The sequence below is a fragment of the Tyto alba genome, unplaced genomic scaffold, assembly GCF_018691265.1.
Source record: "Tyto alba isolate M040663 unplaced genomic scaffold, T.alba_DEE_v4.0 Super-Scaffold_20000042, whole genome shotgun sequence".
Taxonomy (NCBI): Eukaryota; Metazoa; Chordata; class Aves; order Strigiformes; family Tytonidae; genus Tyto; species Tyto alba.
In genome coordinates this window covers 1083635-1107306 of record NW_024881293.1, presented here as the reverse complement: position 1 = coordinate 1107306, position 23672 = coordinate 1083635, and the positions used below count along the sequence as shown (strand labels likewise).

Sequence of the window (23672 nt, the reverse complement as noted above, 5' to 3'; positions counted from 1 at the left end):
CCCCCAAAATCCCAGTGGGCCCTTCCAATCCTCCCCTTTTTTATTTATTTACCAGCTTTATAAATAAATCTCCGCTCCGGTTTTTTTATTAACCGGCAAACTTTGGAGCGGGCGAAGGCGATGACCCGGGTGGTGCTGGATTTTTTGGGGGGGGGGTGAGGGGGGGGGCTCTGACACCCTTACTTTGCCTGGCGCCCTTTGCACCCGCACGGGCATCGCCGGTGTCCCCGACCACGACCCAGTCCCTGGCGCTGGGGCTTCCCAGAAACCAGGCGGCACCAAGCTATGTTTAACCGGTCCCGGGGTGCTTCGTGGTTTTTGGGGGTTCGGGGGGGGGGTTGAGGGGGGGAACTGCTTTTTCTTGGCTGGGGATTTGGCGCAAAGCCGGCGCCCACGGGGGCTGCCGGCCAAGTGCCGCTCCCGACGCCGGGTTGGCTGCTGGAGCTGAAAAAAGAGTTTTGTTTTGTTGGTTTTTTTTTTTGGGGGGGGTGGGTAAGGGGGGTGTGAGGGCAGTGCCTGCCAAATTTTGGGGTACCTGCAGCATGCCAAAACCAGAGAAAAAAAAAAAAATCAAAGAAAAGCTTTGCTGAGCCTGGCTGCTGTGAAAGCCTCAAAATTTTGGTGACACCCCCCCCCCTCAAAGTGGGTGAATTTGGGGTGTTTTTAAGATCGTGCCCCACCGATTTTGGGGACCCCACTTCAGATCTTGGGGACACATCCCCCACACACACTTCCCCAGCACTCCCAGCTGTAGCGATAAATAAACCTTTATTTTATACAGGACCTCACAGGGAACACAAACACGATTTGGGGGGGCTTGAAAAAATAATCCATCCCCCCATACCCCCCCCTCCCCAATTCCAGCATCTGACCCATTCCAAAACTTTTTTTCCCTTAAAATAAAAGGGGGGAAACAGGGGGACCCCCCACTTTGGGTTTGCCCCGGATTTGAGCCCCACTTTTTTTTTTTAGGGAGGGGGTGATGCTTGGGTTGGACTCGCTCTTTGTCTTGTGAGAGCTCCCCCCTGTGTGATATTGGGGTCACAGTGGGGGGGGGGGGGCCTTTGTGGTCCATCACCCCCCCAGGGGGTATTTGGGGTGACGGAGATTGTCTGGGGGGGGAGGTTCCCCCCAAATCCTGCACCGGGGACGATGGCTTCAGCTCCTGGCACGGGGGTGGCACACGGGGCAGGGGGGGCGAAGCGGTGACCCCCCCCCGGGGTTGGAGGTGACTATGAGCCCTGTGTGGAGGAACATCAATGGGTGCACCCCAATATGGGTGCCCCTATATTGGGGTACGCCGGGGACACACACACACACAGAGTCTCACCGGATTGGGGGGGGGCCGCTCCAGTTGGATTTTGATCTCGGGGCAGGGGGGGTCAGGGGGCCGGCGGCCTGTGGGGAAGGGGGGGGCTATGAGCACCCCAGGGGGTCCCCCAGCCCCACGGCGGCCTGACGCCCCGGTGATGGGCTACCTGGGGGGATACCGGGGGGGTCATCTGGCCAGGGGGTGTCAGTGAAGGCGTCACGGTGGGTCCCCGAGGGTGAGCGGCTCTCCTAAGGGTGCAAGGTGGGGGGGGGGGGATGTCAAAGGGGTGCTGCCCCCCCCCCCCCACCCCCCACCCCCCAGCCTCCCCCCTCCCCCCGGCACCCCGGTACCCTGCCCGGCTCGCTGGGCTCCTCGCTGGCGCTGCCGAAGCTGCTGGTGCTGGAAGAGGAGCGGGAGAAATCCGGCGGCTCCGGCTTCTCGGCCCTGCCGAGGGTCAGTCCCCAGCGCCGGGGACGGGCTGGCACCGCGCCGTGCGGCCGCCCCCACGGCCCCCACGGCCCCCACGGCCCGCCGCGACGCTGCGCTGTCCCCAGGACACCCCGTCCCCAGGACACCCCGTCCCCACACCATCCCACCCCTTTGATGTCCCAGTCCCACGTCCCTTGTCACACCGGCCAGTCCCCATGCCACCCCCCCACCCCCCCCCCCCCCCCAGTGCCTCCCCCTGCCACCTTGTCCCTGTGCCACCAGGTTCCTGGGTGACCCTGTCCCCACGTTGCCCTGTGCCAATAGTCCTGGTGCCACCTGGTCCCGGTGTCATCCCATCCCGGTGCCACCCTGTCCACGCGCTGCCCCATCCCAGTGTCACCCTGTCCCAGTGCCACCCCACCCGTGTGCTGCTCCATCCCAGCGCCCTCCACTCCCCATGTCACCCCATCCTGGTGCCACTCCGTACTGGTGCCACCCTGGCCCACTGCATCCCTGTGCTACCCCATCCCAGTGCCCCCCAGTCCCTGTGTCACCCCAATGTCATCCTGTCCCCTCACCACCCCATCCTGGTGCCACCTTGTCCCCTTGCCACCCCATCCCAGTTCTCTCCAGTCCCCATGTCACCCCATCCCAGTGCTACCCTGGCCCACTGCAACCCTGTGACATCCCAGTGCCACCCTGTCCTTGTGTTGCCCCATCCCAGTGCCCCCCAGTCCCCTCATCACCCCAATATTCCCCACCCCAGTGTCCCCCAGTCCCCGCGTCACCCCAATATTCCCCACTGCAGTGTCCCCCTGTCCTTGTGCTGCCCCATCCCAGTGCCCCCCAATCCCCATGTCACCCCAATATTCCCCATCCCAGTGTCCCCCCGTCACCCCGATATTGCCCATCCGCGTGCCCCCGTCCTTGTGCTGCCCCACCCCAGTGCCCCCCAGACCCTGCATCACCCCAATATTCCCCACCCCAGTGCCCCCCAGTCCCCGCATCACCCCAATATTCCCCACCCCAGTGCCCCCCAGTCCCCGCGTCACCCCAATATTCCCCACTGCAGTGTCCCCCTGTCCTTGTGCTGCCCCCAGTGCCCCCCAATCCCCATGTCACCCCGATATTCCCCATCCCAGTGTCCCCCTGTCACCCCGATATTGCCCATCCGCGTGCCCCCGTCCTTGTGCTGCCCCATCCCAGTGCCCCCCAGACCCTGCATCACCCCAATATTCCCCACCCCAGTGCCCCCCAGTCCCCGCGTCACCCCAATATTCCCCACCCCAGTGCCCCCCAGTCCCCGCATCACCCCAATATTCCCCACCCCAGTGCCCCCCAGTCCCCGCATCACCCCAATATTCCCCACCCCAGTGCCCCCCAGACCCTGCATCACCCCAATATTCCCCACCCCAGTGTCCCCCAGTCCCCGTGTCACCCCGATATTCCCCATCCCAGTGTCCCCCAGTCCCCGCGTCACCCCAATATTCCCCACCCCAGTGCCCCCCAGACCCTGCATCACCCCAATATTCCCCACCCCAGTGTCCCCCAGTCCCCGCGTCACCCCAATATTCCCCACCCCAGTGCCCCCCAGTCCCCGCATCACCCCAATATTCCCCACCCCAGTGTCCCCCCGTCCTTGTGCTGCCCCATCCCAGTGCCCCCCAGTCCCCGTGTCACCCTGTCCCGGTGCCGGGACCTGTCGGGGTGCCGGTGGCTCTCGGGGGAGCTGTTTGCGGAGCAGGCGCCCTCGGGGGCGGCGGGGGCGGCGGCGGGGCCGTCCCTGTGGGGAGGCGGCGGGCGGTGAGGTGGCCCCGGGAGGGGCCGGCCCCGCGTTCCGGTACCGGCGCTCACCTGCCGGCCGGCGCCTCCTGGATGCTCTCGATCCCGATGGCGCTGGAGCGGCGGGAGCCGAGTGGGCCGGGCCGCCGCCGCGACGGGCTCTTCCCGGGCACCAGCAGCGCCTGCGGGTCGCCGTTAACCGGACACCGGGGGGGAACACCGCGGAGGAGTGTGGGGGGGGAACACACCGGAGAGGGGGGGACACACCGGCGGGGGGGCGGGGGGAGGTTCCGTGCCGGGGGTACCCACCTCTTCCACCGAGCCCAGCCCGATGGCGCTGCCGCGGCGTCCCCGCCGGCTCCCGGGCACCAGCAGCGACTGGGGGCGGCACCGCGTCACCGGCCCCGGGGGGCACCGGGGCACCGGGAGGGGCGGGGCTAGCGCGGAGGGGCGGGGCGGGGAGTATGAGTGGGCGGGGGTTGGGCAGCGGGGGGTGTGGCTTGTGGGGTAGAGGGGGCGGGACCAGGGCGCTTCAGGGGTGTGGTTTGTCCCGCGTAGGGGGCGTGGCCTCGCCGAGAGGGCGTGGTCTCACCCAGGCGCCCGCTGTCAGGCCGGGGCGGGGGGCGTGGCCAGCGCGGAGGGGGCGTGTCCAGGGGCGGGGCACTCACGCAGGCGGCCCCCGGGGCTCCGGCGGCGGCGCTGGGGGGGGGCACCGGGGGGGGGGCCCGGCGGGGTCCCAGCCCCACGGCCCACAGCGACGGGCTGCGGCCCCGCAGCGCCCGCTGCAGGGCCCCCCCCGCCCCGCCAGCAGCGCCCGGTGCCGCCGGGCACCCCCGCCCCGATGTTTGTGGGTTTTTTGTTTTTTTTTTTTTTTTTTTTTTCTTTTTGGGGTGTAAGGGATTGGAGGGGGGGTCGGAACCCCCCCCCCCGGGCCCCACCTTGAAGGACTCGAAGAAGCCCGGAGCGGCGGCGCCGTTGTCGGGGCGCTCGTCGTCGGGGCCCAGCCCCAGCATGGCCTGGCTGCGCGCCTGCAGCTCTTCGTGCAGCGTCTCCAGCAGCGCCGCCCGCGTCCGCTCCTGCGCGCCCCGCACCGCTGCACCGCCCCACGCGCGACCGCCCCACGCGCGACACAACCCCCCCCACCCCCCCCGCTGGGGACCCGCAACACCCGCCCCCCCGCCCCCGCTCCCACACACCCACCGCCCACGTGGTGTTGTGCCCCCCCCCCCCCCCCCCCCCCCCCCACGGCGCCCACGTGCACGGCACCCAGGGCAGGCATGGCACCCACTGCAGACACGGGCCCCACAGCATTGCACAGCACCCACACCCACAGCACCCACGTTGTGCCCAGTACCCACAGGCCCCACAGCAGGCACAACCCTCTTGCAGGCACAGCACCCACGGCGTGTCCAGCACCCACGGGCCCCACAGCATGCACAGCACCCACACCCACAGCACCCATGTTTTGCCCAGCACCCATGGGCCCCACAGCACCCACAGCCCCACAGCACCCACGTTTTGCCCAGCACCCACGGGCCCCACAGCACCCACAGCCCCGTTGCAGGCACAGCACCCACACCCACAGCACCCACGTTTTGCCCAGCACCCACGGGCCCCACAGCACCCACAGCCCCGTTGCAGGCACAGCACCCACACCCACAGCACCCATGTTTTGCCCAGCACCCACGGGCCCCACAGCACCCACAGCCCCGTTGCAGGCACAGCACCCACACCCACAGCACCCACGTTTTGCCCAGCACCCACGGGTGCCATGGCAGGCACAACCCTCTTGCAGGCACAGCACCCACACCCACAGCACCCAGAGTCCCCTTGCAGGCACAGCACCCACACCCACGGCATGCCCAGTCCCCTTGCAGGTGCAGGCTCCCCCCCCCCCCCGCAGATGCCCAGCACCCTCAGCACCCCCCGCGCTCAGCACCCAGCACCCACATTTGCACCCACCTCCAGCTTGGCGAACTTCTCAGCCTTGTAGCAGGCGTACTCGGCGTTGATGAGCTTCGTCAGCAGAAACTCCTGGAACTCGGGGCCCTGCGGGGGGGCGAAGGGCGGCCCCTGGGTGGGTGCCGCCCACAGACCCCCCCCTCCTCTAGGCAGCACCCACGGGCGCTCACCTTCCTGAAGACAGCAGGGTCGGGCAGCGGCGGGCCGAAGAAGGGCACGTCATCACGGGCGGTGACAGAGACCTGCAGCAGGTGGGAGAGGTGACGGGGCACCCCGGGTGCCCCCAGCACCCCAGGGCGATGGGGAAACCGAGGCCCCGGGGTGGCACCTTGTAGAGGGTCCCCTGGGAGCTGCCCTGCTCCAGCTGCACCACCACGAAGGCGTGCAGGAAGTTGGAGGCGATCATGTCGGGGACGAAGGGGGTGTTCTCGTCCTGGAAGACGATGGCCACGATGTCGTTGCCGATGTGACGCTTCCGCTGCAGCTGCGGGGACGTTGGGGGGGGGGGGGACACACATGGGGGACACGGGGGGGGTGGTGACACCAAAGGGCGCAAAAGGACACGGCAGCCCCCATGCCCCATAGGCGCCCCCCAGCACCCAGGAGCGGCCCTGGAGACTTTGCAGCCTGTAGACAACCCCCACCCAGCACCCAAGGGCGCTCTGCCAACCCCCTGCACCCCATAGATGCCCCCCCAGCACCCATGGGTGCTCCAGGAGCTTTTGCATCCCACAGATACTCTCCCAGCACCCATGGGTGCTCCAGGAGCCCCTGCATCCCATAGATACTCTCCCAGCACCCATGGGTGCTCCAGGAGCCCCTGCATCCTATAGATGCCCCCCCCAGCACCTATGGGTGCTCCAGGAGCTTTTGCATCCCATAGATACTCCCACAGCACCCATGGGTGCTCCTAGAGCTTTGCATCCTACAGATGCCCCCCCCAGCACCCACAAGTGCTCCTGGTGCTTTTGCATCCTATAGATACTCCCCTAGCACCCATGGGTGCTCCAGGAGCTTTTGCATCTCATAGATACTCTCCCAGCACCCATGGGTGCTCCAGGAGCCCCTGCATCCCATAGATACTCCCACAGCACCCATGGGTGCTCCAGGAGCCCCTGCATCCCATAGATACTCCCACAGCACCCATGGGTGCTCCAGGAGCCCCTGCATCCCATCGATACTCTCCCAGCACCCATGGGTGCTCCTAGAGCTTTGCATCCTATAGATGCCCCCCCAGCACCCACAAGTACTCCTGGTGCTTTTGCATCCTATAGATACTCCCCCCAGCACCCATGGGTGCTCCAGGAGCCCCTGCACCCTATAGACACCCTCCAGCACCCACGGGGTGTACTACTAGCCCTTATGTCCTGCAGATCCTCATCAGCACCCATGGGTGCCTCTGGAGTTTTTGCACCCTATAAACACCTCCCCAACACCCACGGGTGCTCCAGGAGCCCCTGAACCCCACGGACACACCCAAAGCACCCACAGGTGCCCCTACACCCCCACTGCCCCCAAGCACTCCTGCGTTCCCCCCAAAACCCTTCCCCCCCACACCTTCTTGCACCCCCCGCCCCCAGCACCCATGGGTGCCCCACCTGCTGGGCGTCCCCCTCGGTGTAGGGCAGCTTGGTGGAGACGTGGAACATGATCTCCTTGTCGCGGAAGTGGCAGTAAACCGACTCGCTGCCCGTCTGCCCGTGGGTCACGTCCAGCCCCCCCCGAAACCTGGGTGGGTGAGGGCGACAGGCACCCTGAACCTGGGGTCCGTGGGTGCCCCCCCACCCAGCACCCCATCACGTACCCCTTGAAGTCCCGCAGCTGCACCCGTTGGCCCAGGACGTCGAGGAATTCGGCGAACGCCGGGCTCTCCTCCGTGGTGCCAAAAAGCTCCTCCTCGGAGGTCTGCAGTGGGGTGGGGATGGGTGCCAGCACCCACCCGGGACCCCCCCACCCTAACCCCCACCCCACCCCACCCCATACCTGCCCCAGTTTTTGGTAGATGACCCCAAATTTGAAGTGGTTGCTGAGCACGTGCTCGTCGAAGGTGAGGATGAGGCGGGACGCCTGCGGGGTCGGGAGGGGGGCTGGAGGTTGGGTGGGGGCACCCCAGGGCACCCATGGGTGCTCATGCCCCTCTCCCCCCCCCTCCCCCCCGCACCCTGTTCACCTTGGGGTAGAGCACGGGGTAGAAGCGATCCACGTTGACATCCTCACACACCAGCTGCGGGAAGGACGGGTGATGCGATGGGTGACCCGGGGTGGGGGGCACCCATGGGTGCTGCCGGAGGTGTTGCACCCACCTTGGCCATCTGCACCACGTTGGGGAACTCAGCCAGGCAGGAGATGGGCACCACGTCGTGTAGGGTGCGGGTGCGGGTGCTGCAGGGCGAGGCAGGGGTCGGGGAGGGGGCCCTCTACCCCCAGCCAGCACCCATGGGTGCCCCCGGGCACCCTGCTCACCGCAGCAGCAGGTGGAGGTGCTCCTGCTCGTCGTACTTGAGGGAGAAGACGAGGTGACCCAGCGCCGGGTCCAGGGAGTAGTAGTTGAAGTGCTCCTGCGGGGAGGGGGCCGAGCACCCACGCCCAGGCCAACGGGTGCTCACGCTGGCACCCATGCCACGGAGCGCCCATGCGCACGCACACCGATATCCACGAGCACCCGTGTCCATGGGCCACCCATCCGACAGACACTCGTAGGTTCCCCGTGCCCCATGGGCACCCATGTCTACAAGCACCCCTGCCATGGGGCATCCGGATCCCTGAGCACCCATCCCCATGGGGCACCCGTGTCCCTGAGCACCCACGCCACCACCTACGGAGCGCCTACACTCATGGGCTCCCACGCAACGAGCCACCCCTACCCATGAGCACCCATGTCATGGGGCACCCAGGTTCCTGAGCACCCACACCCATGGGCTCCCATAGTTACGGAGCCCCCATGCCCATGGGGCACCCCTGTCCCTGAGCACCCACGCCAGAGGACACCCGGGTCCATGAGCACCCATACGGCTCCCGTGCCCGTAGATACCCACACCCACATCCATGAGCACCCACGCCGTGGGGGCACCCGTGCCCATATGGACGAGCACCCACGTTTCCGAGGTCTCCACGCCCGTGACCGCTGAGGAACCCACCCACCCCAAGCACCCACTCCTGGAGCACCCACGGGGCCTCACCTTGCCCAAGAAGTGCTTGCGGTAGATCTTGGCCGTGTGGTTGCCCTCGAGCCGGGCCCGGGTGCTGGGTGCTGGGGTCGGGGGGGACTCGGGTGCCCCGCTCAGCTGGTGGTTGGTGCCCTCGATCCAGTAACCCCCAAACTGCGGCAGGAGGATGAGGGGGAACGGCCCCTCCCGGCCCAGCACCTGCACCCACAACCGAGGTGGGTGCTCTGGCCACCCACCCGTCAACCCCCCCCCCATCGCCCCCCAGCCGCTCGCCTGCCCTCGCACCCATCTCTGGAGGGGAGCGGGTGCTCTACCTCGTGCACACTGGGGTAGGGGATGTAGTCCTCCTCCGTCTGCAAGACAACGGGGTGGGGGGGAGGCCGTGCTGGGTGCACCCATGGGTGCTGGTTGGGTGCCCGCCCCACCCCCCCAGCGACGCCTACCTTGAGCGGCGGGGGGACGGCGTGACGCTGCTGGGCCATCCTGCTGCCCTGCGGGAGATGGGGGCTGTGGGGTACCCGTCACCCCGCCTTGGGGTGGGCACCCTTGAGTGGGGAGCACCCGTGGGGAGCTTACCTCGGGGTGGGGGGACCGAGGGGGGTGGTGGTGCCGGCTGGGGATGTGTCTAGGTGGCGTGGGGGGGCCCAGGGGGTTCCATGGCGCTTCCTGGGGGGTGAGGAGAGCTCCCCCGCAGCCCCTCGCCGTGCCGCCCGGCTGCTCGGCCAGTGGCGTTACCCCTGAAGCCTACTGATGGCAGCGAGCCAAGCGCCACCTCGCTGCCTGCCGGGAGCCAGCGGGCCGGGAGCGGCGGGGGTCAGCTCACTCCATGGGGGGGGGGGGCGGTGCCTGGCTGCTGAGACCCCCCAAACTCATCGCACCCCCACCCTCCCAGCCCCGCCCCCCCCCCCCCCCCGAAGGGCGCCCTCTGCCGGCGGGAGGCGGCGCCGCGCGGGGCAGCACCACGGACAGCGCCGGGGCCGCGGAGACAAACGGTGCAAAACCCGGCGCCGGTGTGAACAAACCCGGCCCCGGTGTGAACAAACCCGGCCCCGGTGTGAACAAACCCGGCGCCGGTGCGAATGGGTCCCACCCCCGCGCGACCCTCGTGCAAACGCGAACGCTCGTGCAAACGCCGCCCCCCCCCCCCCCCCAACATCCCCGTGCAAACACGACGGTCCCTGGTGCAAAAGGGACCCTCGTGCAAACGTGGCCGGTCTCTGCATAAACACCACCCTGGTGCAAACACCACCCTGGTGCAAACGAGCCCTGGCCCTGTGCAAACGCGACCGTGGTGCAAACACGACTGCATGCAAGCACGCCCCTGGTGCAAGCGTGACCCACGCCTGTGCACGCGTGACCCTGCCGCAAGCACGACCCCGCTGCAAACGTGACCCTGGTGCAAAGGTGACCCATCCCTGTGCGGGCACAACCCTCGTGCAAGCGCGACCGGTCCCCGTGCAAACATGACCCGCGTGCAAACGCGCCCTGGGTGCAAATGTGACAGTGTCACCTGTCCCCGTGCAAACGTGACCCGTCCCTGCGCACCCGTGGGCTGCAGCGTGACCCCCGCCGGGCACGGGGGGGCTGTGTGGGGGCCGGGGGGGCTCCCCCACCGCTGCCCTCCCCCCAGCACTCAAGGTGGGGGCAGTCCCGGGGGGGGGGGGGGGGGCCGTGACACGAATGTGGGGCCAGATTGGGGTTGGGGGGGGCCATGAGGGGCAGATTGAGGGGGACTGGGCTGGGGGAGGAGCAGGTGATGGGGCCAGGATGAGGGGGTGCGGAAGGGGGGGGGGGGATGATTTTTGGGCTAGCCGGGGGGGGGGGGGGGCAGGTTTGAGGGGGGCAGGTTGAGGGGGGGGGTGATTAATGTGGGAGATATGGGGGGGGGGCAGGTAATTCATGGGGTAGATATATTGGGGAGGGGCAGGTTGGGGGGGGGAGGTTCATGGGGGGGCTGATCCCCATCCCCCCCCCTCTTCCCTCCCGGGTCCCCCGCCACCCCCGCGCTGCCGGTACCGGCAACGGCTGAAGGTCACCGGGGGACGGTGCTGCGCCCGGGGGGGGGGGGGGGGGGCAACACAGCCCGGGGTGGGGGGGGGGGAACCCCGTTTGCCGGTGTCCGCGGCGCGGCACTTACCGGAGGGGCGGCGGGGCCGGGCCCGGGGCCGGTACCGGAGCGGAGCGGGGCCCCCGCCGCTCGCAGCCACGGCGCCGCGTCACGTGCGGCGGGGCGGGGCGGCCCCAACGGGGGCGGCCGGTACCGGCCCCGGAACCGGGGGGGGGGGGGGGGGGGGGGGGAAAAAAAAAAGCCGCCGGGAAAAACCCCTCTCGGAACCGGCAACGGGGATCCCGCCCGGGGAACTCACAGCCCCCCCCCCCCCGCGCTGTCCCGGGTGTCCCGCCCCCTGGGTCCCCACCCCCGGGGTAGCCCCCCAATCCCCCCCCAATCCAGCACCCGCACCCCACCCTGGCACCCAGCATCCCCCCCCCCAAGCCCTCCTCCACCCACCACCAGCACCCATCTCCCCCCCCTTGCACCCCAAAGGCCCATTTTGGTGACAAAGGGGGGACACCCCATCTCTGGGGCCCTTGAGAAAAGTCTGCCACAGGCTCCCTGGGCGGAAAGGGGGGGGGGGGGGGGGGCTGGCACCCAGCCCCCCCGCGGCGCATCCCGAGGGCTCCCCCCTGCTCCCATCCCCACCCCCCAGCCCCGTTTTGGGAGGGGGATTTGCCACAGACCAACCCCCCCCCCCCCCCCAGCCTTTAGGCGAGGTGTTTAAAATACCAGACAGGGGGCATGTGTATGCACTTTAATAAGGCTTCCACAGCTCAAATGACAATTTTAATCCAATAATGTTTGCAAATAACAGACAAAACGGTAACTGGGCCTTTGATCACATCTTGTACCTGCGTGTCCCCCCCCGCGAGGCACGGCGATGCGGCCGCACAGCTTGGGAACACCGCCACGGCCCCGGCTACTTCCTTCCCCACTGAGTTTAAAGACTTTAAATTTGCAACAGTATAAGCTCAAGGAAGAGATTTTTTTTGTAACATTAAAAAAAAAAAAAAACTAACAGCAACTTGAAAAAAAAAAAAAAAAAAATTTCCAGGAAATATGTACACAAGCGAGTGCTTCAGTCTCGGAAGAAGAAGAAAACCTCCTGCCCACTCCCGAAGGATGGAGCAGCTTTGGCGCACCAAATTCCTGCCGACGTCTTTACCTTGGGAAAGAATATGCGGGTCCAAATTGTCCCCCAAAAACCACCTTTCAGGAGCTCCATGTCCCCCCCCCAGCCCAGGCTGCTTCGCCCCAAAACCCAGCAGGGAGGCAGAGGAGGATGCGGAGCCCCTGCGCTCGGCCAGCGGCAGCTGCAATTCTTCGGGTAAAACGTAACACCAGTTCAGCTGTGGGGTGGGATGTGTGTGTGTCCCCCACTCCTGCAATCCTTTTGAAAACAAAACTGACGTGGCAGCAACTGGACTCTTTGCATCAACATTTTGCCACGGAAACAAGTTAAAAGGCTGAAAAAGGAAACATCTAACTTTATTACGGAGCGACCTGGACAGCGCCCTTTTAGAAAAGTCTGGAAGTGGCACGCTCGTTCCTGCTGCTAATAGGCAACGGGGAGAGATCTTTTCTGGGAGCTACAGATTTAAAAAAACAATTAATAATTATTAGTGCATTCCTATGCACTAATAAAAAATGAGAATAGAGAGGGGAAAAAAAAAAAACCAAACCTCTTCCCATGGGAAACACGCCACCCACCCGCACCCCCTTCAGCACCTCCAGCTCGGGCTCCCCCCAGGCCGTGGGTACCAGCGCAGTCCTGGACCAGAGGAAAAGATGTTATCAAAAGTCGTTAAAATACCCCACGTTTCTAAAAAAAACACAGTTCACGGAGAAAAGACCAGGTGGTTATTGAAAGATCATCAAACGTCTGGAGGTGAAGGCGAGCGGCTGAAAAGCCAGCGGGGGCGGCTCCCCGGCCCCTCGGCGCTGGAAGGCGTTCGGAGGCAGACCACAGCTTACAGTTTGGGTTAAATAGATGAAGTGTGGCTTTTTTTTTTTTTTGTGTTTTTTTTTTTTTTTTCCTTGGAAAGAGCTAGACATTCCTCACAAGTAACAATTTCTTTACTTCCATGCTGTACTGAAAGAGTAATAGTGGATCAAAGACAGGATTATCTGTAAGCAGGTTACACCTAAACAGATACTCAGAACAGATCAAGACGTGTTTGATCTCCTGGATTACAACCCCTGGCCGGGCAGAGGAGCGCGGTGCGGGCGCGGAGTCAGGGGACACACGGGAATGCCTCCCTCTCCCTCGCCTGTAAACACGATACGCTCTTACTGCTGCTAAACTTCCCAACCTTCCTGTCGCTTTATTAAATATAAAATCGGGAGCGCTCTCTTGAAGGCAGGATGTCCTTCAGTGCAATCTGCTTTGACATAAGGCATTTGGGGGGGGGGGGGGGGGCGGGGGCAGGCATTTCAGAATGGGTTTCTGCCTTCTGGAAGAGTCAAAGAGTTCAGTCCTGTATCCACTTTTTTTTTTTTTTTCTTTTAATGCCCTACCATGTCAAAATCCTCTTCCCTTCTAGTCGCTCCTCTGTTGCCAGCGTTTAGAAAAACCATCAGTGTCCAAGTAAACCAGTCCCTGAGGAGAAAAGACAGCCACCAAAAGATGATGACACTTACGGGATGGAGATGAAGTTAGTGTGCGCTTACATGAAGGCGGGGGAAAAACACCCAGACTCACCTTTAAATCCTTCTTCAGGCATACAAACTGGGGATGGAAAGAAACAGAAATGGCATTAGAAGCCTCCTGACAGTCGTTTCTAAAAGGATCTTTGGTCTGAGTGGCGGCGTACCACCGAACCTCCCGTCAACAGTGACAGGAAAGCTTCCACGTCTGTTTTCTACCCCTACAACCCAAATCCAGCACAACCCTTGGCCACCGATGCCTGCCCCAAAACCACAGTGGTGGTGGAGGCGCCTTTGCCCCGAGCCCCCAAAACCTTCCAGGTGCCCCCCTCCCCTCACCTTGCATAACGTCGTCCATCGCCGCGTAATCTGCAAGTGGTTCATCAGCCTGGAAAAATAGAATAGGAAAAATAGGAAAATAAGGAGGAGCAGGGGATGAAGGGGCAAGTGAGCTCGCGTGGAAGCTCACAGCCCCATCAGTTCACGGCGCTGCTCTGGAGGGGAGCAGGGAACAGGTCTCTTGCCCAAACACCACCTGGGAACAAGAGGGGAGGACTCGCTCCCCAGTTTAGCTGTACTGCGGGCTGCTACGCACACAGCTCAGCAGCAAAGGCCGGCTAATAAATGCTCTTTAAAAGGAGAAAAAGGAATTTCCTCCTCCAAGAGGAACTCATTAAATTATGCTACTGAGCAGCCATGGTGGGGGGCATGCCTTCTGCACGGCAGCCTTCGCACACCCCACAACGTGTTTCTCTTTGGTTGTACAGAAACCACTTAAATTCTCGGCTTTATCTGGGCAGCCACACTCTCGCGTTACCTTTAATAAAATGACGGACTCGGGGATGACTCCCAGGCTGCCCAGCGTTGCGGTGTCATCGCTCAGGATCTTTCCGTCAATCGACAAATTCTGGTCGAAGGGAGCAACTGAAAATGCATGCATGATCTGTGCCAACACAATGAGACACGCTGGTTTTGTGCGGAGGAAAAACATACCGCCGAGCTACACAAAAACACCCTGTTCAGAAGAGCAACGCACGCGTTTCGATGCCACGCGCGGCTTTTATACTCTTCCCCTCCATCCCCTCCCAGCCACGTGCTCCTAATTTTGTCTTTTCTTACTTGAGGCAATTGATTCCTTGGAGGAAAAACACCTTACCTGTATCTTCAGCTCTTTCAGTGTCTGGTTAGCAGAAACAAGCAGTGCTTTCTCCCCTCTGACTTTCCGGTGCCGGGTGCTTCGCCTGATGCCTTGTTTTTGGTAAGTGATGTAGTTCTGGTGCGAGATCTTCTGGCGCTTCGCGCCACCGTTGGTCTAGAAACAAGAGGCAAAAAAAAAGAAATCAGGAGCCCAAGCTCGTGGTTGGTGGAAAAGACGACCTCCCCACACCCCGGGCTGTGTTTGGGGCGTGTCGGTCACGCGAGGGGAGGCACAAAGCGCTGAAAAGCCCCGTCGGAAGCAAACCGCCAAGAGGTTCCTGCTGCTGCCGCCAGCGCACAGCCGACTACCAGCCGAGCCTGCCAGTCCCCATCAGTGTTTGATCTCTCCAAACACCCAGCGATGGTGGGGTATGGCTGCTAAAACGACAATCCAAGACGCTTGGTTTTGGCTGTTAGTGGCACACAGAGGGGGAGGGCTATCCTCTCACGCTGAGTCAAGAGGATGATGCAAAACCGAAGGGACCTGGCGGTATTTTTGATCTCTACCTGGTTAAAATCTGGGTCTTGCTCCCCCTCTGGCTTGTTTTCCTCCCTTTCCTCTTCAGCTTCTGAGCTGCTCACGTTCAGCTCTGGAGCAGCATCCTTCATTACCTGAAGTCACAAAAAATCATTCTCTGTAACTAAGCTGACACCATCGACCCAGACTGACTGTCACATCGCAGCAAACAGCTTGCGGAGACCTCCAGGACACCACCTTGACCCAAGGAACAGAGGCAGAGCAGGAATAACCCAGGGATCTGCTCCACGTGCTCTGCAGCGTCTTCTCTGCCCCTTCCCAGCTGCACAGAGCCACGGGGGGATTAGGCTCCGGAGAACAAGCTTCTCTATTGCATTGCAGGTGCTTCCTGTTGCTCAGGACCTACCCTCCTCTCTAGGCAAAGGCAAAGTCTCCAGGGGCCTGGACTGATTTCTTTCCCATTAGCTAGCTGCTTCTCTGGTTCATCTAAGTGTATTACAAAAGCCCTAACACGGAGAAAGGAATATTATCTGTAAATTAGACACTTATCCATCCCTGCAGCCGACTGACAGAGGCACTCAGCACCATTATTTATGGGTCTGGAGGCTGTAAGTAAATGAAATCTAAATAATTTACACAAACATATAAAGAAAAAGGATGTTCAGTTCTGTGTAAGTCACTCCAGGAGGCATGGATCTGCTGGACGTGAATTCACATCTACGCTTCGCCCGGAGCTGGGGTTTGCAGGAGCCCAGGAGACTGGCGCGCTCTCCATCCTGGATGCCTGAGAACTCATTTCTCCATCAATGTATTTGCTATTAATGATGCAATCTGAGCTCCCAAACACCCAAGCACCGACCGCAGCCTCCCCAGAGCCCTCTGAATGCCAGCAGTGCTGCCCTATGCTGGTTTTCTATGGCCACGGCTTCCCTCTCGCAGCATCAGCTGCAGGACGTACCCCGGGGGTTGCAGGGGGGGGCAAAAGCCGGGGTGAGGGGACAGAAAACGCTCCCTGACTTTGCAAATCAAATCCAGCAGGGCAGGGAGCGGTGGCTTTGCTCGCTGCTGTCCGCAGTCCTCGCTGGCGGTGCTGCCGCGCTGCTGGCGGGCATTAACGCCGCCTCGCATCGTGCCGAGCCTGCCCTGTTAATGAGGGATCTTGCAGGCAAGCTCTCGCCCCCTCTCTCCCAACTCCAGCTGCTCAGCAAAGAATAGCTGCCTGTTTTTTTTGCCAGCCCCACGTGTGAGCATGGGCCTGTCCAGCACCAGGAAAAAACAAAAAAACAAAAAAACAAAAAAAAAAACCACAAACGCACAACTGAACAACAACCCTTCTCTGCACCAGAGCCAAGATACAGCCTTGGGACTGAGCCTCAAGACGGGCTGAAAACCCAGAGCTGATGGCTCAAGACTGTGCTGCGTGCTCTACATCTCATAATCAAGGCAGAAACCCCGCCAGCCTGTGGCACCCTGCAGTTCCCCGGGCTCCAGCTCCTCCCTTAGATTGGCAAGAAGGTGGAAATCAGTACAATGCAAAAAAAAAAAAACCAAAAAACAAACAAAAACCACCCAACCCAACGAAACCAACAAGAACAACAAAAAAAACCAAACCCAAACCAAAAAAATCCCGAACCCCAAAACAACCCCACACTGCAAAGGTGCAGGGAACATCTTTATCTGAGCTTGCCCACGAGCCTTGGTTTCCTCCTTAAAGCATAAAGCAAGCCCTAGGGAGGAAGATTTACTGTAACCAGCTTTTGTTTACCTGTAAAGCCAATCCTAGACCTGATACTGATCCCTTAAGACACCAGTAAAGCAGAGACATAATGCACAGCTTCGTAAGGGATCCTGAAAACCACCTCTAAGTCCACTGCTATTTCAGCACGGAGGTTAAAAGCTTATTTCTACCAACTGAACAACCGAGACAGGCTATGACAAATATTGGAGGGGGAGAACAGGCAGAGCCTGATAACGCATTATGAAGACAGAAACAGCTACAACATTGCCTAAAATCATCAAAGCTGGGAACAGTCATGAAGATACCTGATAACGCAAAGCATCGGTTTGACAAAAGGAAGCCTCGAGGAGACCAACTTTTCAGAGCGGCTACAGCCCGAGTTTTCCCATTTGCTATTTTTGCCAAAGCGATAGCTTTCACGAGCCACGGAGGTGGGGGCTTTTGGCCCGCAGCGAGCAGCCCTGCCCACCCCCACCACGGGCTGCCCAGCAGGTCCCAGCCCTGCGGGGACGTGGCTGGCTGCGACAGGCGCCTCGCTGCCACGTTCAGATCGTTACTTGGGTACGTGGTGCACTTTCTATTAAATGAAACGGAGCCAGGACGAGTAAGGACCAAGGGAGAGAGCCCGTACCTTTTTATTATCCACCACTTTATGGATGTAGATGGTCGCTTGGGTGTACTCACGCAAGTCCCGCTGCTGTTGGCATAAGAGCCCTTCTCTGCACTCTGGACAGAGTTCTAGGGAGGCACAAAGGAAAAATGCATTTCATTGCTTCAGCTCCTCGGAGACACCTGCCCAAAGCTTCTCACCGCTAACCCGGAGGGGATCACATAACCAGGGGCCTCTGCCAATCTCCACATTTACCACCGGTCCCCTTAGCTCTGACCCTTCATTCAAAAAAAGAGCCATTTCCCAGGGAGTGGGCACCAACTAGCAAAAGAAGAGAGCACAGACAGTGGCAAAAGATTCACTCACGGGGCTCAGAGGTGTAAAGTGCGCTCTCGGGGTCTGCCCCGGCAGCTTGCGTTCGGGTAATTTTGATGACATGATCCACGACGAAGAGTTTTTGAATCCTCTCCCACTCACTGGGCCATATTAGAGCTATACTGTGCAAAGGAACAAAAACGTGCTTTGTGACATGGAAAAGCCAAGCCCCGAGCTCCCGAACAGCTTCCCCCTTTTCTTTTCAGGCTGCTAATGAAAGAAAAGCTGTAAAATCAACCCGTAACTCCAGCGACACGGGAGGGCCTGTACACCCGAGCTAACAGGGGAACAGTAGCGTGTTATTAGTGACACTGCACCGCTCCGGGCATGCCGGAGGGAGGATGGACTCGGAGAGGTGTGGAAGATCTCCTGCTTTTAGTTCTGCGTCACTGCAGAAGCAACGTTACAGAGCATGAACTCCAGCCCAGCGCCCAGCACTCCGGGGGCAAGTCTCCCAGAAAGCAAATTGTAAGGAAGCCAGATGTTTCTGTGCCCCGGTCAAATTCAGGGTGGTTTATTGTTAGGAACTAGCCAAGCTGAAGTAAGCTCTCTTTTCTCCTGACCCAGCATCCTTTGACAATTTAAGTCTTGACTTGCACGAAGGCTAAGGTGGACCTGTCCGTGTTAGTTTTGTTCAAGGGAAAGCATTTGCTCCTCATGTTGCTGCAGCTCCGCCAGCCTCCCGGAATGTTTCCCTGCAGGCTCACAAGAGACAAAGGCACCTGGCAAAGACAGATGCATGAAGAGAAGAAACTCACAGTTTGGAGTCTTCTTTGGTCATGGAAGCGTAGGTGAACATGAGCCCCCCGTGGGGGCAGAGAAGAGCACTGTTTCCTACCGAGGACACGGGGCTGCATCGCGTCGGCCTCCTGCACAGGCAAAGGAAAGAGGTTTGCAAGGCTCAGGCAGGTTATTTCACAAACCCCACAACTCTGCAGGCAGCCAAGAAGAAATCACAGGTGAATATTTACGGAAGACATTCCAACGGGGAATATTAAACCACTGTCGATGAGGAAATCAGATCTCCGTTCCTGTGTGTTGCAAAATTACTCTCCTATCTAGCAGAATTCCATCTCTTACCACCAGCAGCCCATGGAAACAGGATTGAGCAGTGACCCTGCCTAGGATACAGCTCCAGAGAGATGAAAAAACTAATCAGGTTACTATCTAATCCAACCATCTGGTTAAGACATGGTAAACAAGGAAATTCAGTTTCTTACAACATATTACAACTGATATGAGTCCTGCAAAAAAATCAGCTTCCTTGTTTCCACAAAGGCAAACCGCACGTAACTACACACCACGCCAGGATTCAAAAGCAAAATCATTATCTACAGTCCCCCAAAAGTAGGAATAATAAGCACCAAAACCCTCAAGCCAAGTTACCTGACAAATTTCCTCCATTCTTCTACAAAGAACTGTGAAACAATATACAGCTCATCTGTCTCCTGGAGGTGAAAAGAGGGGGAAAAAAAAAAAAAAAAAAAAAAAGGGATCTTTTTTAATTAATCCAACAATAGAGAAGCGATGACTGTTCAGCTTTTTCTGCAACACTCATTCTCTTCGAGACCTCAGCATTTTTACCATGACAACTCCATCCAAGCGCGCTGGGAAAGCCAAGTAAAATAATTTGGGATCAAGTACTAAGCACTTGCATTACTAGTCTCGTGATTACAAAGTTAGTTTAGCTTTAGATATAATTACTATTAATTCACGGCAAGAAACGGTCATTTCCCCTGGAGCAGCTAAGACTCCCCAGCTCTGTGTTCGATTCGCCGGGTACTCGGGGTCGAAAGCAGATGTGCTCCTGCACCCCCACGGGTGTGGGGTCAGACCACCCCGACCCCCCTCATTTGCTTCACCCATCAAAACCCCGAAGTTTCTCCTTATGACAGCAGCACAGATTCAAAACCACGGCCGTGTACTCTAACGAGGCAGCGGTTTTAGGATAAACCAGTTTTGCTACCCCGGATGATTTGCTGTGAAATAGTCTGCTCCTGGACAAGAAACCACTAAGATCCCTAGAGCTGGGTGACAAACTAATTCCCGTGCTCACCTATCCTCACCACCTTCCCCAACGTAGATTTAATGACTTGCTTCATCCTTCTGTAAGAAAATTCAGCATACCTGAGGTTTTGGGTTTTCTTTTTTTTGAATCTCTCTTCATCTCCTCTAGATTAAACTGCTCTGCTTATTTTTCCCCCTGAACCTCAACTGTTTTCGATCAGAAAAACTCACAAAGCTCGAGGGAGCGATCTTCAGCTCTTTTTTTATCATGCTCCCTTGGGAAAGTCAAAGAGCGGAGGATGTAGCCTCACTGTCTGGAGAGACCCTTATATTTCAAGCTGACCCATGGTGATGAGCTCCAGCTTTCTATCACCTACTCCAGTTCCAAAAGCAGACCCGACCAGATACTACCTCTAAATACCACCCGTAGGACCTGGCAGCTCTCCAGAGAGCGCTTCCTCTTTAAACCCTTTTGGGACTCCCCGGTTCTGAGACATGGATCCGTGCTGACCTCAATATTTATTCACGGCTGGAGAAGGCACCCGAGGGTGGCAAGCTGCCCTCACACGTAGGAGCGACCGAGGCAGACACCTGCCAAAGCAGCTTGGCAGGATCTAAGAGTCAATCATTAAATCAGCGCCGCGAGACGTCCGGGAGCCAAGGCGTGGAGCCAACAGCTCGGGCCATTTCTTCTGAGCCGCCTCAAAGCCCCAAGAAAGCCCTGGAGAGCCGCACGCTTGCACCGGGGAGAAGCTGGTACGAGAGGCCTTGCACAAGCCTTGTTGCTATCTGTGGGGCTTCGGCGTTTAGGGAAGCTCCCCCTGAGCTCTCGGGACGGAGGGGGGATGCCAGAGCACAGGTGAATTTTGTCTGAAGGGCAGTGGAAAGCCCTTCGAGGGGCGGATGCAACCGCAGCAGCAATATTGTCGCGGCTTATCAAGCTGACGCTGGGCCAGCAGCAGCTATGCTGGCACACGAGCCATTCTCGTGTATCTTTAGCAGGGCTTTGTGCCAGCACGGCTAATCGGGGGAAATCACACCTCGGCACAACACACGTGTAAGCTCTGCTGGCACAGGCTTCCCAGCGCAGGCACCGTCTCACTTGGACTCAGTGAATGATTATCAGGCACTCTCTCTCACAGGTGAAATGAAACTTCTTAAAGAAAGGGATAAAAGCTAATAAAAACCTCCCCCAGAGCCCTGCTGTGTTCCCCTGGTCACCCTTCCCTCCTGTACCTGAGGCCAGCTGCCCAGGCAAGGCCGGCATTTATCGTGAAACAGGTTCTGGAGAGAAGTCTTCTGCTCGCTGGCCATCATCTTATGCAGAGCTTCGTTCTCCTCCCCTTCGCGCTCCAAAATCTGCACGAAACAGTTAACCACACCCCAGCTTCAGTTCCTAGCTGCTATTAAAAGGTGACATTACTTTACTGCACTTCGTTGTGTTAAAAACAGCAATAGGACCGTGCATTTACAGTCAACAAAAGGGTAATATTTGGCATTCAAATACCTTGCACTGGGAACAGCACTCTTTGTTATTTGGGAATTCAGGGGCCTTTGGAAAATATTGCTTGAGTTTCTCCCAGGCTTCCTTTGAAACCACCCTCCGTTCGTTTTCGGATATGCACAGGTCACCTGCAGAGAGAGAGCCAAGAGAAGGGCTTTGCTCCTGATGCGCTCAGCGCTGTTTTGCAGCCCTAACTAGATTTAAGAGATTACAGGGTATAAACGTGGGGGAAGATATTCATGCCCTTATCAGCCAACACCATGTCAGCAAAAGAGAGCGCAACTAATACACAAAGTCACCTTCAACTTCTTTATCGTTTCCTTGTTTACACAGGAAAAAAAAACCAAAAACAAACGACTTTAATTCATGTAAATGTCCTTTAGATTTCCAGGCTCATGAACCCAAGCAGCTGATCAAATACAAGTGGCGGTAAAGAGATGCTTGGAAAAGCAAGGACAAGCCAAAGAGGGCACAGGGCTACTGTCTTCTGATCTGAGCTATCCATAGCTACATTTTGATGGCAACTCCATTTACCAAGCTGCAGACTAATCCTGGGCCCCGTGAAACAGGAGCCAGGTGCTTTCTGCACCCTTGAAAAACAAAATTCCCGCGGTGTAATCTCAGATGGCTTCACGTGCCCTCTCCCAGCACCTCGCAATCTGGAAAGGACGGATTCTGCACTCCAGACCTGAAGCAAGATTTTCCAGCTAACCCCCAGACAACTTGACCGCTGTATTATTTATCCCGATGCTCAAGGAGCCTAGAAAACCCCCAAAGAAGGGGTTAGCGCAAGACATTTGTCATTTCAGCAGCAGCTGGAGCAGAAAGGTCACGCTCAGGCGTTTGGACACGTGCGCGGATGGCGACACGCGCTCCTGCGGACAGGCGAGGCTTGGGAAAACGGGAGGAGAGAGCTCGGGGATCCGAGCAGCCGCCCGCTCGCAGGCTTGGCAATCCTGCCCCCTCGACTATCGCCAAGGGGAAAACACAACGCCCGGTGAGACGGCGGGTGGGTAGTCGAGGCACGGCTGTGCCACACGCAGTCGCAGCGAGAAGCAAGAGGAACAGCAACACAGAGATGCAAACTGGATGTGGATGCGGCAGGGGATCTTCACCTTCAAGCCTCGAGGTGGATTTTACCAGCAAGAGGGAAGCAAAACAGCAACTGTGAAGTCGTGGTGCTAAGCAGTGTCCACCAAAGGGCGCAATACCTTATTATCTGCTTTTTCTATAGCCTGAAGAGCTATAGAAAGGAGACGGGGAGGAAAGGCTCCTTCCTCCCCACCCTCCGGTAGCTCTTTAACATTACAAGCAGCTCCTCGGGCCCACGGACCCGTCGGCTTTCCTCGCTCCAGCCAAGCCTGGATCTCTGCCAGCCCCAAAGGGAAAAAATAGCAACGCTCCCCTCCTGCTTTCCCTCTAATAAACAAAGGTCGGGCTGGACTGCTTCGACGTGGCACTTGGCCACTTAATTCTTCATCAAACACGACCAAGTGGCCCAGCTTTACCATATGAGGAGGCAGAACCAGGCTGCTTTCCAGAGCCAGCAAGGATGGTGAAAAATAACTGAGCTTGTACAAATAAGTGCCTTGACACCACATGATTAATGAAAACAGATTAATACGTGGTTGAGCAAAAGAGGTGGAAAAAATCAGATCTGGGTGTATGGGGAACAAGTGCTTTGCCATCTGGAAAATGATGATTCTAACCACTGCTGACCCTGCTTCCCCCTCCCACTGTCCAGGGACATGTTTTGGGCACAGACATCAAAGGAGTCTTAACTTGGTATCTGGAAAAAATTATTCGCTGGGGTCGGGCAGCTAGCAGAGAGCAAGAAATTGCAGCAAAGATGCAAAGGGACTTCTTAAGGGAACACCCGGATGGCATTTCTGGAGGCCAGCCAGACCTCACAGATAAAGCGCTGGCTTTTCCAGAGCCTACCATGAAGGCAGGAACTTCCCCCACAGCCAAATCAAGGCTGTAGGACCGAGACTACAGATTTGCTGATACACTCCAGAGGGAAATGTTAAAGATGGAAAGGTTATTTTCCATGAGTAATCGGAGGTTAGCCGAGGATGATGAGCTCTGACCTGCCAGTGGCTCCCATATTTAATATTATTTATGCTGATACGACTCAAAGTCACAGATCAACTAGCAATTTACCAGCATAATATTTTCAAAGGCCTATTGGCCTATTTTTATCATGTCTGGCTACATGAAATGTTTCATCACCACGCTGCATGCTCTTACTTAACAGCAGCAGCCTCCCAGCAATGAGAAATATGGCAGCGTTAAAGACTCTGAAAATCAGCTAATGCTGTGACAAAGTGCTTAAACACTCTGCTTTAAAATGACGATTTATCATGCCATTACTCTGCATTCTTGATTAGCTTGATGACAGGAGGTGTG

The 23672-nt window shown here is 58.9% G+C and overlaps 2 protein-coding genes across 10 annotated transcripts in view; both read right to left on the bottom strand.

Moving 5' to 3' along the window:
• Positions 1 to 622: 622 nt before the first annotated feature.
• Positions 623 to 10863, bottom strand: LOC116959453 (RAP1 GTPase activating protein). 7 transcript variants are annotated; one of them, XM_042794679.1, is made up of 22 exons: positions 10790 to 10863; positions 9229 to 9432; positions 9096 to 9143; positions 8967 to 9005; positions 8665 to 8850; positions 7949 to 8043; positions 7789 to 7867; positions 7656 to 7709; positions 7469 to 7552; positions 7290 to 7390; positions 7084 to 7213; positions 5814 to 5969; positions 5656 to 5727; positions 5486 to 5572; positions 4462 to 4599; positions 3833 to 3901; positions 3596 to 3705; positions 3422 to 3524; positions 1668 to 1756; positions 1479 to 1560; positions 1331 to 1398; positions 623 to 1241 (listed from the first exon to the last, which is right to left on the bottom strand). In XM_042794679.1, exons 3-22 carry the CDS (start codon positions 9132 to 9134, stop codon positions 638 to 640), a joined length of 2385 nt encoding a protein of 794 aa, XP_042650613.1. In that variant the 5' UTR covers positions 9135 to 9143; positions 9229 to 9432; positions 10790 to 10863; the 3' UTR covers positions 623 to 637. The 7 variants fall into 7 exon arrangements, 5 of the variants coding, with proteins under 5 accessions (XP_042650613.1, XP_042650616.1, XP_042650614.1 ...); XM_042794682.1 differs by having other exon boundaries at positions 9229 to 9366; positions 10790 to 10851; XM_042794680.1 differs by having other exon boundaries at positions 9229 to 9399; positions 10790 to 10832.
• Positions 10864 to 11447: 584 nt separating this feature from the next.
• The window catches only part of USP48 (ubiquitin specific peptidase 48), a 30144-nt gene continuing 17919 nt past the window's right edge, over positions 11448 to 23672 (bottom strand). For all 3 annotated transcript variants that reach the window (XM_042794677.1, XM_042794678.1, XM_032984189.2), the window contains 12 exons: positions 21267 to 21391; positions 20996 to 21118; positions 19139 to 19200; positions 18511 to 18621; positions 17744 to 17874; positions 17399 to 17505; positions 15059 to 15163; positions 14511 to 14666; positions 14172 to 14297; positions 13694 to 13742; positions 13410 to 13436; positions 11448 to 13307 (listed from right to left, as the gene is read on the bottom strand). In XM_042794677.1, the coding sequence (XP_042650611.1) occupies positions 13285 to 13307; positions 13410 to 13436; positions 13694 to 13742; positions 14172 to 14297; positions 14511 to 14666; positions 15059 to 15163; positions 17399 to 17505; positions 17744 to 17874; positions 18511 to 18621; positions 19139 to 19200; positions 20996 to 21118; positions 21267 to 21391 (1145 nt within the window). In that variant the 3' untranslated portion in view covers positions 11448 to 13284. The remainder of the gene's footprint in view (positions 13308 to 13409; positions 13437 to 13693; positions 13743 to 14171; positions 14298 to 14510; positions 14667 to 15058; positions 15164 to 17398; positions 17506 to 17743; positions 17875 to 18510; positions 18622 to 19138; positions 19201 to 20995; positions 21119 to 21266; positions 21392 to 23672) is intronic.